The sequence below is a fragment of the Tachyglossus aculeatus genome, chromosome 10 (genome assembly GCF_015852505.1).
Source record: "Tachyglossus aculeatus isolate mTacAcu1 chromosome 10, mTacAcu1.pri, whole genome shotgun sequence".
NCBI lineage: Eukaryota > Metazoa > Chordata > Mammalia > Monotremata > Tachyglossidae > Tachyglossus > Tachyglossus aculeatus.
In genome coordinates this window covers 35,761,042-35,775,314 of record NC_052075.1, presented here as the reverse complement: position 1 = coordinate 35,775,314, position 14,273 = coordinate 35,761,042, and the positions used below count along the sequence as shown (strand labels likewise).

At 47.2% G+C, this 14,273-nt stretch overlaps 1 protein-coding gene across 2 annotated transcripts in view; it reads right to left on the bottom strand.

Annotated features, from left to right (window-relative positions):
- Positions 1 to 14,273, bottom strand: part of MET (MET proto-oncogene, receptor tyrosine kinase) — a 152,315-nt gene that overhangs the window by 113,534 nt on the left and 24,508 nt on the right. For both annotated transcript variants that reach the window (XM_038752346.1, XM_038752347.1), the window contains exon 2: positions 4,596 to 5,818. In XM_038752346.1, the coding sequence (XP_038608274.1) occupies positions 4,596 to 5,801 (1,206 nt within the window). In that variant the 5' untranslated portion in view covers positions 5,802 to 5,818. The remainder of the gene's footprint in view (positions 1 to 4,595; positions 5,819 to 14,273) is intronic.

The following is a 14,273-nucleotide window of genomic DNA, read 5'->3' as shown; positions in this document are numbered from 1 at the left end:
AGTCTACAGGGATCAATGTCCCTCATTCACTAAGCCTTCTTAAAGCCTTATTAAGCTTTTAATAAAGACATTAAAAATCGCATCTCCTCCCTGACTAAGCCCTCATTTCCCCTACTCCCTCTCCCTTCTGCATCGCCCTTGCACTTGGATTAGTACCACTTATTCAACCCAACCTAAGCCTCATAGCATTTATGTACATATCCGGTATTAATTATAACATCTCTCTCACCCTCTAGACTGTATACTCCTTGTGGGAAGGAATATGGCTACTAACTCTGTTATATTATACTCTCCCAAACTCTTAGAACAATGCTCTCCACACAGTAAGGACTCATTAAATACCACTGATTGATTGATTGATTGAATCAGCTAGAGCCCTTACAACATCAGGGCCACCTCTGGCAACAGAAGATGATGCCTCATCCATAACTCAGACCCTGAAGGCTCGGGGATGGGGTGGGGATGATAATAATAGTAATCATCATAATAATAATGTCAGTTAAGCTCTTACTATGTACCAGACACTGTACTACATGCTTGGATGGATATAGGCAAATGGAGTTGGACACAGTCCCTGTCCCTCATGGGGTTCACAGTCTCAATCCCTAATTTACAGATGAGGTAACAAGCACAGAGAAGTGAAGTGACTTCCCCAAGGTCACACCACAGACAAGCAGTGGAGCTGGGATTAGCACCCAGGTCCTTTTGACTCCCAGTCCTGTGCTCTTTCCACTAGGTCACACAGCTTCTAAGGGAGTATAGTTGGGACCACTGTCAACTGAAAAGCAGGTCAGAGGTGGGAGTCAGGAATGAAGAGACGTTGGGGGATAATTTGCTCCTGATCTTTCAATTTCTGTCTATTCCTCAGTGTCCATCTGCCCGCTCATTTCTCCCATTTGACCAGAAGCTGCTTAGGGGGAAAAACCACGGCTTGTGTCTATCCTGAGCCTAGACTCGGTGAGCGTGAGGGGCTGAAGTAGGGGGGCTGGTGCAGGGAAGAAGGGGAAGCTACCTCGTGTGTGAGCGCAGTGTAATGTGACGTCATCATACAGAACAAGCTGCAGGGCCTCTATCTCCAGGAGATCATAAAAGGCCACACAGACAGTTTCGACCTCCCACCCTCTAGATTGTAAGCTCGTTGTGGGCAGGGAATATGTCTAGTTTACTTGTTACACTGTACTCTTTCAAGAGCTTAGTACAGTGCTCTGCACACAGTAAGCACTCAATAAATACAACTGACTGTCTGACAAGTTGAGCCGCTGTGAACACCACGCCCCCACCAAAACCTTTCCAAAATCATCATCATCTTCCGGCAGACGCTTGATGGAAGCCTGAGTTTCTGAAAATCGGAATCACCTCAATCAATCCATCAATCAATGGCATTTATCGAGAGCTTACTGTGTGAAGAGCCCTGTACTAAGCGCTTTGGAGAGTACAATCCAACAGAGTTGGTAATCACATCCTTTGCCTACAGCAAGCTGAAGCACTTTTCTTCTGGTGGTTGAGAGAAGAGGAAAGACATCCACACAAGGAGAGAGGAGGCATCCTTGGTCTTTCGAGACCAATGGACCCAGAGAGCAATATAAAAGCCAGAGCATGGTGGCTGTGTGGCACATGGTTTAAGGTCATTTACCTTCAAGGAGTTTGGCCAACACAAACACTATCTGCTTCTCCTCAGACGCAGGAATTGGCACGCTCCACCCCGATCCCCTCCAGGAGCTCTGGACTGTGGGTATAAATCTTTCAGATTCCCTCTGAAACTCTGCCCTGAGGGAAATTCCTCACTTTGGCACCCTGGGATCACCACTACGGTGGGAAGGGCATGGAAGCAGTTTGAGGAATGATCTCAAAGTTTTTCTACAGGCCCAAACCTTCCGTCTCTTCTAATAACAATAATAATTATGGCATTTGTTAAGTGCTTACTATGTGCCAGGCACAACACTAAGCACTGGGGTAGACAAGAAAATCAGGTTGGGCACAGTCCCTGTCCCTCAAAGAACTCACTGTCTTAAGTCCCATTTTACAGATGAGGTAACTAAGGCACAGAGAAGTTAAATGACCCATTGAAGGTTGCTTAGCAAGTGGCGGGACTGGGATATTCACTTGATACAATAATGATAATAATAATAATAATGGCATTTATTAAGCGCTTACTATGTGCAAAGCACTGTTCTAAGCACTGGGGAGGTTTCAAGGTGATCATATTGTCCCACGGGGGGCTCACAGTCTTAATCCCCATTTTACAGATGAGGTAACTGAGGCAAAGAGAAGTTAGAGTGACTTGCCCAAAGTCACACAGCTGACAAGTGGCAGAGTCAGGATTTGAACCCATGACCTCTGACTCCAAAGCCCGTGCTCTTTCCACTGAGCCACGTGATATTTGATATTCACTTTAGATTCACCCCACTCTCAGCCCCATGACACTTATGCACCTAACGATTAATTAATTTATTTATTTTAATGTCTTCACCCTCTAGACTATAAGCTACTTGTGGACAGGGAATGTGTCTACCAACTCAGTTGAATTGTACTCCACCAGGAGCTTAGTACAGTGATTTGCAGACATTAAATACTCAATAAATTCCATTGAGAGGGAGGATGAGGGGGAGTGAGGTGTTTTGGGGCCCACAGAACCACCCTTTGGACTTGCCACTGAAATCACAAGTATGACCCCGTGTTTGATATTCAGCTGTGACATGACTTCACAGGGAGAATTTCTTTATGTCTAGGGAATTTTTCTGCTGTTCCTCTGAAGTGCCAAAAAGGCATTTTCTCCACAGACTCGGAGCTGGGATTCAGGGTGACATTTTCCTTATTCCCAGTGTCCCCTAACCAGCAACACCTGCCTTCCTGTTGACTAGGATGAATTTTGAGAAGCAGCGTGGCTCAGTGGAAAGAGCACGGGCTCGGGAGCCAGAGGTCATGGGTTCTAATTCCGGCTCCACCACTTGTCAGCTGTGTGACTTTGGGCAAGTCACTTAACTTCTCTGGGCCTCATTTACCTCATCTGTAAAATGGGGATTAAGACTGTGAGCCCTGCATAGGACAACCTGATCACCCTGTATTCTCCCAGCACTTAGAACAGTGCTTTGCACATAGTAAGCGCTTAACAAATGTCATCATTATTATTATTAGGGTCTCCCTTGGGCATATGCCCAGCCTGGGCATTGCACACACATCCCCGTTTTCAGATAAGGGAGCAGTGCCCTTTTCACTCAAGAGCAAATCTTTGTCTTTTTCACCCAGGGGAAGCAGTTCCAAGAGGACCAGGAATCCCTCACCTAGCTTATTTCTCTTCCTCAAGGTGTCTTGAGACCACTACTGACTGAACTGAAATAGCTCCGCACAGTCTAATTGTTGCCACTGGGATTCTCTGCTTGTACCAAGCTAGCTCTCTTCCTCCCCCAAGGCCCTACTGAGAGCTCACCTCCTCCAGGAGGCCTTCCCAGACTGAGTCCCCTTCTTCCTCTCCCCCTTCTCCCCCCTCCATCCCCCCGTCTTACCTCCTCCTTTCCCCACAGCACCTGTATATATGTATATATGTTTGCACATATTTATTACTCTATTTATTTTACTTGTACATATCTATTCTATTTATTTTATTTTGTTAATATGTTTGGTTTTGTTCTCTGTCTCCCTCTTCTAGACTGTGAGCCCACTGATGGGTAGGGACTGTCTCTAAATGTTGCCAACTTGTACTTCCCAAGCGCTTACTACAGTGCTCTGCACACAGTAAGTGCTCAATAAATACGATTGATTGATTGATTGTACCTGGTAGTGGTGACATGAGACCCTGGTCCCAATATTCTCCACATCTGTGTCAGCAGCAGGCCAATCCCCCCATAACCATTCCCGAGGACATCTCCTGACCCCTTCCAGTAAATGACATCTCACCAGCCAATGGCGGGTATCAATTCCGCATATCTGGCCAAGGAGGCGGGACCTCGAATCAGAGTCCAGATCCAATGGTGAGAGCAGAGACATCCTCAAGAATCATTTTTCTGGATCTTTAGAAAAACACTGTAGTTCCTCTTTAAGACAGATTGCTAGCCCACGTTTCAGAAGGGATTTCTCTCAGTTAACCCCAATAACGACAGTGAGGACTATAGATCAATCCCAGCCTATCGACCGGGGGGGAACACACCCCTTAGAAGGAGGGGGGAAAGCCTTTGGTTTGCTATTTATTATAAATCTGTAAGAACATCCCAGCATCTTTCTAAATCTTAAGTTCCAAAATGACTTTTACAGTTCCGTTTACAGGGATTACTGGCTGCAGAGATGAAGCTTCTGCTAAACTTGATCAGAACTGCAATCTCCCAACCTACTTGAGGAACCACGTTAATAGTCTGAAGTAGATCTGTGTAGAAATGGAAATTCAAACACTCCCCCTCTCTCCTCTACTTTTCACTAATTCTCCCAGCATCTTTTCCCCATGGCTGCGGCTTCAGTAGCCCCACCTTCCTCTCTTAGGCTTAAGAATCTTCACTCAGAGGAACGGCCACTAGTCAAGTACCCAAGAATATGAACCTCCCCTTCCAAATCAATGCTAGGACTGCTTGCATCTCCCAGCGGGAAGATAAATAACGGTGACTCACCCTATTCACACAGTGCTTGTGGTGGTTCCCATAAAAATGCTGCAGACACCTCACGTTGTTCTTGTTGACAATCTTGTGGAAGAACTCATTGATGTATTTGATGGGGAAGGCGCAGATAGCAGATCGGTTCATGGGTTCTGCGGAGTCTGGCTTACTCTGCGCGAACACCCCGTAGAGAATGTCATCGTTTAATTCGGTTCCTATTTGCCGAGCCAGATGGGCCCCTGGCTTACTGACATAGGCAGCCTGGAGTACATTGAACACTTCCTTGCTCGCGGACCTCCTCCTCCTCTTCTCGGTGAGGATGCATTCGAGAGGCATTTCCATGTAGGAATGTAATTCTGAATCCATTGAGCAGAACCGGATGATTCTCGTGTGGAAAGTTTGGGATTCCAGAGTTTCTTTCTGTACGGTCAAGAAATAGATAAAGTGATTGCTCTCGAAAGCGTGGATGTACTTGATGGGGTACGAATCTCGGAACTGCGGCAGAACGTCGATGTAAGACTGATCCGTCAAGAACTTAAAGCCATCCAGAGTTTCCTTCAGCCGCCTCACGGAGATGGAATGCAGAGACGAGAAAGGGTGAGAGGACGAGTTGATGGTATTGCCCACAAAGAAGTTGACAAATCGGCCTTTCTCGATCAGCAGGACTTTGGTTCCCAGGGTGCTCACGATGCAGTCGGGGCAGTCCCTGGACTCTTCGTCGGCCTTGCGGGAGAACATGCAGTGCTTTTTGGAGTGGAAGTCGACCGGATCCCCCAGAGGCAAGACGAACCTCCAGCAGGCCCCTCGATCCACGGTCCCGCAGATGATCAGTTGGCTGTTGTCGTAGTAGTAGGACTCGATCAGCAGGGCCATGTTGACGTTATCCCTCAAGCCCGTTTCCGACGAACGGGTTATGGCGGAGCAGTTCTGACACGGATCGCAGTCGGGATGTTCCAACAGCGGCCCGGTCGTATACTCTACGGCGTTCTGGAGGTTTTCGTCCAAGACGTAAATCTTGTTGACCGCGCCCAGATAGAGGTAACCCTGGTGGGCGACGATGTTCCGGAGGGTGGTATTAGCGATGAAGTGGGGCAGAGAGTAGCTCATGTTGACGTCCGTCCCTGACCTCCTCAGGGCTTCTCTGCACTCTTCGCTGCTCCTCTGAACTAAAGTGAACAACAGCACCACAATTCCAGGAATGTGAACAGCGAGGGGCTTCATTGTGAGACCGTCTCCCTCTGCCAAGAGAGAAGCAGAGAAAAATTTATTTGTGTGTCACTGGGAAAAGTGAAAGTAAAGGCGGAAACTATCTTAGCAATGCACGAGAAGTGAATCACCTCAGGACAAGAAAACAGCCGAGGTTGGGATCGAGGGGCATTATTGGTACCTTTGGGGGAAGGGTCAGGGTTTCTCACTACCCAGCATTCATCCTTTTAAACTGTGAGCCCGCTGTTGGGTACGTACTGTCTCTATGTGTTGCCAACTTGTACTTCCCAAGCGCTTAGTACAGTGCTCTGCACACAGTAAGCACTCAATAAATACGATTGATTGATTGATTGATCCTGATACTCATCACAAGAGGTGGCAGAAGACAGAGCTGGTCTTAAGGGAGACTTGGGTGGAACAGCCAGAAGGCTGGGTCTCTCTCCTGATCGCCAGGATGGCCAGGGAGAGGCTGAGTCCCCCATGGGCATTCTTGCCTCAACTTCCAGCCCCCCTGACCTGGCTCTTCCCAAACACTCGCGTCTCTTCACTCCTTCCCCTCCATCCAGCCACTACCCCAACCCCCTGTCCTTTCAAAGATCCTTTAGGCCGGTTTTCATTGACTAGAATATCTCTCCCTGTCAACTCTAAGCTCCTCGCGGGCAGGGACCGCATCTACCAACTCTATTGCATTTGTACTTTTCCAACACAATACTGTGTGACCTTGGGCAAGTCACTTCACTTCTCTGTGCCTCAGTTACCTCATCTGGAAAACAGAGATTGAGAGTGTGAGCCCCACATGGGACAGGGACAGCGTTCAACTTGATAGCTTGTATTCACCCCAGGGTTTAATAGATTGGCTGGAACATGGTAAGCGCTTAACAAATATCAGAATAATAATAACAATAATAGTATAGTGCTCTGCACACAGTAAGTCCTAATAAACACCACTGACTGACCTATCCAGTATCTTTTTCAATATTTCCCCAGCAGATGCTTGCTGATATTCTGGGCACAAAGCTTCACAGTTTCATCTTAGTCCAAAAAAGTCATATTAGAGTTTTCCAATGAGACAAAACCAGAGTCTGTGTTATAAACAAATAAGTAGCAAGCCAGTTAGACCCGTTCTGTGTTGAAATCAGCAAATAGAGCAGATTTCTTTCCCCCTTAATGCTCTGCAATTACTTCATGTGGTTGAGTAGTTTCACCCACAAGGAGGCTGATATTCACAAGTTTCTCACTTAGTCGAGGAAATGAATTGTGGTTACTTTGAGTTTTACTCTAAATCAAACCAGACCTTTTTTTTCTTCAGTGTGCTGGAATTACCATGCTAAATTTAGCTTCCTTCTGAGAGAAAACAATCATAAATTCTAAAAGCAATACGATCGCGTGCTGTTTATGGGGCTTTGTGGGAAAAAAAAAGGGACCGCTAATTTGGCTATAGTTAACTTATTGTTACGAACAAATGCTCACATTAGCATTAGATCACTGGGGACCAAGAAACAACAGGCTTGATAAATGCAGGATAAAAAGTAATCTTCGGGAGTTGCAGGCTGAAATTATTTCCCATGGAAAGCAAAATCATCATGCTGTTAATAAAAAAAGAATTGCACAACAGGGTTGTGGGCACAGGGTCGATTACTCTATTTATTAAGGGCTCATGCACGGTAATTGTTCTGGCATGGGATTATACTCTCAAGAAAGTGCAAAGAAAATGTTCCCAACTGTTTATTACCAGAGTCAGTAACAAATTGGGAACGGTGTCAGTCAATAGTTATTACTGAGCGGTAATGAGGTGTACAACACTATACTGAGTGCCTACTTTTTGAAGAGCATTGTTCTGAATGCCTACTGTGTGCCAGAGACTGTTTCGAGCATTTGCCATGTGCAGAGTGCTGTATTGAGCACCTGCTCTGTGCAGAATATTGAAGAAAGTGCTTGTTTGGGAGAACACACGAAGAGTAGACGTTACGGACCCTGCACTCAGAGGTCTTACGATCTAATGGCACTGGTTGATCAAATAGCGGGAGCAGTTGAAAGGACTCTTAGCACTGCTGATAGCTGGAGAGTGGCAGAATAAATAGGAAAACGAATGTAGGAGAACATGAATTGAAACATACCTAAAGTGCCAGATGTAGGTGATTAAGCATTAGTGCTGATGGATTGGGACAACCTGGAAAGGGAGAGATTAACCGCTTCTCTAATGTCAACCTACTCACTGTGTCTCTATCTAGCCTATCTCACCGCCAACCCTTTGGTTTTCTTCTGGCCTGGAACTTACTCCCCTTTTATAGCTTCAGAGCCCTTTCTCTCCACCTTCAAGAGAACTTCCCCAACTAATTCATTCAATCGTATTTACTGAGCATTTACTGTGTGCAGAACACTGTACTAAGCGCTTGGGAAGTACAAGTCGGCAACCTATAGAGACAATCCCTGCCCAACAATGGGCTCACAGTCTAGAAGGGGGAGACAGGCAACAAAACATTTGGCCCTCATTTCCCTTCTGTGCCACCTACCAATTAATTAATCAGTCATATTTATTGGGTCCTTACCGTATGCAGAGCACTGTACTAAGCACTTGGGACAATACAGTATACCGGAGTGGGTAGATGTGTTCCCTGCCCACAAGGAGCTTACAGTCCTCTAGAGGACCATCCACTTAGACCTGCACTCTTTAAGTGCTAGATATTCACCCCAAACTCAGCTCCACAACACTTTTTTCTATGGCATTTGTTAAGCACTCACTATGTGCCAGGCACCATTCTAAGCGCTGGGGTAAATACAAGGTAATCAGAATGAACACAGCCCATGTCCCACAAGGGGCTCACAGTCTTAACCCCATTTTACAGATGAGGGAACTGAGGTACACAGAGGTGAAGTGACTTGCCTGAGGTCACACAGCAGACAAGGGGCAGAGCTGGGGCTAGAACCTGGGACTTTCTGACTCCCGGGCCACTGCTCTAGCCACTAAGCCACACTTTCTCTCATTTGGAAGAAGTCCACAGGGGAGAGCTGTGGCCTCAGGGTCCAGAGTCAGGTCAGTGGCGACTTCTGAGAAGGGGAGCTCAAATTTTGCACCTGGTAGAAAGTGTCTATGGGACTGGAAAAGAAAGGGTTTGACCACAGTTGGACCTTTCTAATCCCGGCTCTGCCACTTGTCTGCTGTGCGACCTTGGGCAAGTCACTTCACTTCTCTGTTCCTCAGTTACCTCATCTGTAAAATGGGGATTGAGACTGTGAGCCCCATGTGGGACAGGGACTGTGCCCAACCTGATTAGCTTGTATCTACCCCAGTGCCTGGCACATAGTAAGGACTGAACGAATACCACAATTATTATCATTATTATCTGGTGGCGTTTTTGACTGTGCCCCTGACAAATGTGGAAAAGCAGCCCTCTCCATTCAGCCAGTCGGTTTGCCTGCATCGTCAACTGGGCTCAGGGTCAACCCCATTTGCAGGGTGGGGCTCAGCAAGGAGGTATTTGGCTTTTGGGGAGGCATTTCAACTGCTTCAACTGCTTTAGTCCTGAGCCCCGAGCCACAAATTGCTCCAAGAAACCTCAGAACCGGTCCCCACCCTCAGGGCTAACGTCCAGTCCCAGCAGGTCTCCGCTTGCCAGCGGCCTCCCAGAAAGCACTCTCAGCTCCTGCTCGCTGTCTGACGCGATTGACGTCTCCCCCGAGCCCAGTCATCCTACAGGTCCCTGTGGTGCTCACCTGTAGCCTGGCCCGGCTGCTGGCTTCCATTTCTAGACTGTGAGCCCACTGCTGGGTAGGAACTATCTCTATATGTTGCCAACTTGTACTTCCCAAGCACTTAGTACAGTGCTCTGCACACAGTAAGCGCTCAATAAATAGGATTGATTGATTTGCTAATGCCGGTCCTGATATCCACTAACTGACCATTCCATTGCACCAGCTCTGCTTTCGCTGTCTGCCTGACAGGTTGGCTTTTGGTCTGCCAGGCCTCTGCCTGCCTGAGCAAGGTTTGCACTTATTACATGTTTCTGCACAGCCGGCTCTATCCACAAACTAAGAATGGAATGGATATGCCTCTGCCTGACTCTCCCTCACGTAGTCGAGACTGATAGAGTACTGGAAACTCTCCAGGAGCGATCCTGAGAGGTGATGCCTCAGTTACCTCATCTATAAAACGGGGATTGAGACTGTGAACCCCATGTGGGACAGGGACTGAGTCCAACCTGATTTGCTTTTATCCACCCCAGCACTTAGAACAGCACTGCCTGCCACAAAGTGCTTAACAAATACCACAATTACAATTATGACTACTACAATGACTACTCCTGTTATTACTACAATGACGACTACTACTTTACTACTACCACCACTGCTTCTACTACTATGAGTGCAAGAAGAATCACGCAGCCTTTCTTCTTCCCCTCTAAGGCAGCACACATCACAGACCTGCCATCTTTTCTCCACAAATCCAATGTAGGTTTTATAAGGTGAACCAAGCTCTGTTACGGAGAGAAACGCCAATTTCTAGTCCTCATTTTGCTAGCAGGTAAACAAGGCCGGTGCCATTAAGCAGAAGGTAGTCCTGTGGATCTTTTCACTGTTTGAAAAGTGCTGGGCCATTCACCTCTTATCGACCCAGCCCGTGAGGACAACGAAATCAAAGAATCTGACCAATCAACATTTTGGACATTAATTCTCCCAAAATGCCACGCACATATAAAGTGAGATGGAGCTGCTGATAAAAAATTTATTCATTTTTTTTTCTTTCCTGTTTTCACCTATAAGGGAAAGCATCTAATCATCCGAGATTTTCTGGGAACTAGAGCCTGGCAGTAGTGAATATCTCAAGAGCCCATTGGCACATCGGTTACTACCTGGGGTTTCTCAGTGTGACTGTGACACACTGGAGGCCTGTTCACTCTGCAGGGATGATGGGACAAAGTCTACCCCTGCAGCCCCCTGCCCACCCCAAGTAGGCTGAGTCCCTGTAACCATGGCAACCCACTGTGCCTCATTTACCCCACACAGGTGCAAAGGAGTCAGTTGGAGTTCCATGGCCAAGGTGACCCACATAGCCCCTTAGTTAGCTCAGAGGAAAGTTTCACCCCCACTTAGAGGGCACTGCAGCCCCATCTGAATAATAGGACCAATGTGGCCACCCCAGAAAGGAAAGGAAGAAAATTAAAAAAAAAATTGGAAGAAAAATATTTCAGTGGCATTTCTGAGGCAGAAAACAAAACAGAATTTTGAATACACTATGTTTTCTGAAGAAGAACAGACCAGGATGAAATTATAGAGATTTAAAATACAATGCGAGGTGCATTATATTTGTGGATCCAATGCACTTGATAGAAAAATGCCTTCCATCCTTAATACACCTGAAAATCAGCCTCAAGGCACGTCAGAACAATATGTCTTGCCACCTCTTCCAGAAGGCCTTCCCTGAATAATCCGACCTCTCAGTTCTGCCATCCCATCTACCGCCTCAGGGTCCATGTCTTTTTCTGTCTATTAGTCATTGTTTTTTTTCCCCACTTGAATCTGTTATTTATATCTCTTGATTGATATCTCTGGTATATTATCAAATTAGGTCTCCTTCTCTTCCCCATCTGATTATAAGTACCTTGAAGGCAGGGAACATGCCTTCTCTTTTTCTGTTTAGTGACTAGCCCAAGGTCGCACACCAGACAAGTGGCAGAGCCAGGACTAGAACCCATTGCTTTCTGACTTCCAGGCCACTCTAACCACTATGCCACACTGCTTCTCTGCGCTTTCCTCTGAGACCACAGTGTGTCAAAAGGCGACGGGCCCACCCGGCCAGCTGAACATTCCCTAACTCCCTACTGACGTCCTCGAAAACATGCAGAGCGAAAACACACACTCCAGCAGCACTGAGGTGACGTCTACGTCAACACCACCCTGGACATTCCCAATCTCATCTGATCTCGGAAGCTAAAGAGGATCGGGCCTGGTTAGTACTTGGATGAGAGGCTGCCTGGAATACTGGGTGCTGTAGCCTTTTGGGGAAGCAGCATGGGCCAGGGACCTGGATTCTAATCCTGGCTCTGCCACCTGTCAGCTGGGTGACCTTAGGCAAGTCACTTCACTTCTCTGGGCTTCACTTACCCCATCTGCAAAATGGGGGTTAAGACTGTGAGCCCCCGGTGGGACAGGGTCTGCGCCCAACCCGATTAGCTTGTATCTCACCCCAACACTTAGTATAGTGCCTGGCACGCAGTAAGTGCTAAACAAACACCATCATCATCATCGAGTATATGATACAGAATAAAGAACTCTGAAGTGGAAGCAGCACGGCCTAAAGGACAGAGTCCAGGCTTGGGAGTCAGAAGGACCTGGGTTCTAGTCCCAGCTCCACCACTTATCTGCTGTGTGACCTTGGACAAGTCATTTATCTTCTCTAGACACCTCAGTTACTTCATCTGTAGAATGGGGATTAAGATTCTGAACCCCATGTGGGACAGGGACTGTGTCGAACCTGATTACTTTGCTTCTCTCCCAGCCCTTAGAACAGTGCCAGTAAGAGCTTAACAAATACCATAAAAAAGGACAATCCTCAAATTCAGAAAAGCCAAGGGAAATCTGGGGCAAACTCCAGCTAATTTAGCTTGTCTGGTCTAGGGAGTGCCTTCCCCACCCCCTACCCAAGCTAATATTTACCCGAGCATCAGTTCTGGGAAAGAGCCAGCCCAGAGCTCACCCAGATGCCCAGCTGTCCCCAGAATCTGGCTCTTTCCATCGTCAGGCACTGCTCCTCTCTCTAAACCTCATCCCGAGACTAAAGGGCACAAGGTTCTGAGGTTGTTTTCCGGAGCGAGTTGATCTGAGCCAGTGCTGACCTGCCAGGGGACAGAATCTGACCCAAATCACAGGTTCATCTCTCCCACACCCACACATCATTCACAACCACTGGCCCTGTCTCATAAGGAACGGGTGAAAAAAATTTCCATTTCTGGGCAATGGGCAACCAAAGGACAATTGCTTTTTCATGTCGGGTATCATGGAAACTCCTATTGAGAAAACACATCCAACTGTCAGGGGTTTGATGGATGGGTTTTTAGCCTCGTTAATAACTTGTAGGTCAGAGAAAAGCCTTCCGTTCCATTTCAAATTATGAAGCTGGCCTTCCCCCAGTGTTAAGAAAGTACTAAGGTGTTACAGAAATCGGGACCGAGAAAGGTTTTCTTCACTATTATTTAGTCCCTTGAACGAAGCTGTGGCCTTTTCATGCCTTTAGCCTGCAGAATAACTGCCAGGACTTTGGCTGCCAGAACTTCCAGACGGCAAACACCCTGATTTACATAACATTTACATAAATATGCATAACTTATTCAAGAGGTCCTAACAACAGATATGCATGGTAAAATCATTTAGGAACCAGCAGCCAAATTCAAACACAATATCTGGGCTAGGCAGTCTTCAGCAGCCCAAGGGATCGCCGAGCCTGGGAAGGACAAGGCGAGCAAGGGTGGATGAGAGAGGACAGAAGAGGTAGGTGGAGTTACAAGAGCCTACAAAGCTCCAGGCAGCAAAGTATAAGGTATTATATTATAGGTGACTCCTGTAGGAAAGGCTGATTAATCAATCAATCAGTGGTCTTTATTGCGCCCTCTGTGCACAGCACTGTACTCAGCTCTTGGGAGAGTACAAGAGACTAGACAGACACAATCCTTGTCCTCAAGGAGTTTGCAATCCACCACGGGTGGCCGGGGAGGTAAACATTAAAATTAACTGTAGATAGAGCTGAGTATAAGGATATGTACTTGAGCTGGGTTCTTTTTAATGGTATTATTAATGATATTTGTTAAGCGCTTACTATGTGTCAGGCACTTGGGGTAGATACAAGATAATCGGGTTGGACATGGCCCCCCATCCCACATGGGGCTCACAGTCTCAATCCCCATTTTGCAGATGAGGTAACTGAGGTAGACAGAAGTGAAGTGACTTGCCTGAGGTCACACCGCAGACATGACCTTCTGACTTCTGGGTCGGTGCTCTAGCCTCTATGCCATGCTGCGCCATGGGGGTAGAGGTAAAGTACAGAAGTTCTCAGGGCATAGGTGAGGCACAGAGGAAGGAAAATAGTGTGGGGAGATGAGAGATTAGTCCAGGAAGGCTTCCTGGAGAAGACGTAATTTGAGTAGGGCTTTGTGATGGGGAGAGTGGTGGCCTGTCAGATACGAAGGGGAAAGGACAGTTCTAGACGGTTGGGAGGGTGTGAGCAAGGGGGCAACAGCCACAGAGATCAGAGCGAGGTACAGTGCGTAGGTGGGTGTTACAAGAGCGAAGTGTGCAAGCTGGGTTGTAGGGCGAGAGTAGGGAGGATAGGTGAGAGGGGGAGACCTGACCGAGTGCCTTATAAGTGACGGTGATGAGCGCTGTGCCAGACTAGTCCTGTTTGGGGGAACGCCGGGGCCGATGGATCCAGCGGGGCCTTATAGTAGTTTTACGGCCGAGGTCCCTCATTTGACCCAAGGCTGGGTTTCAGCCTGC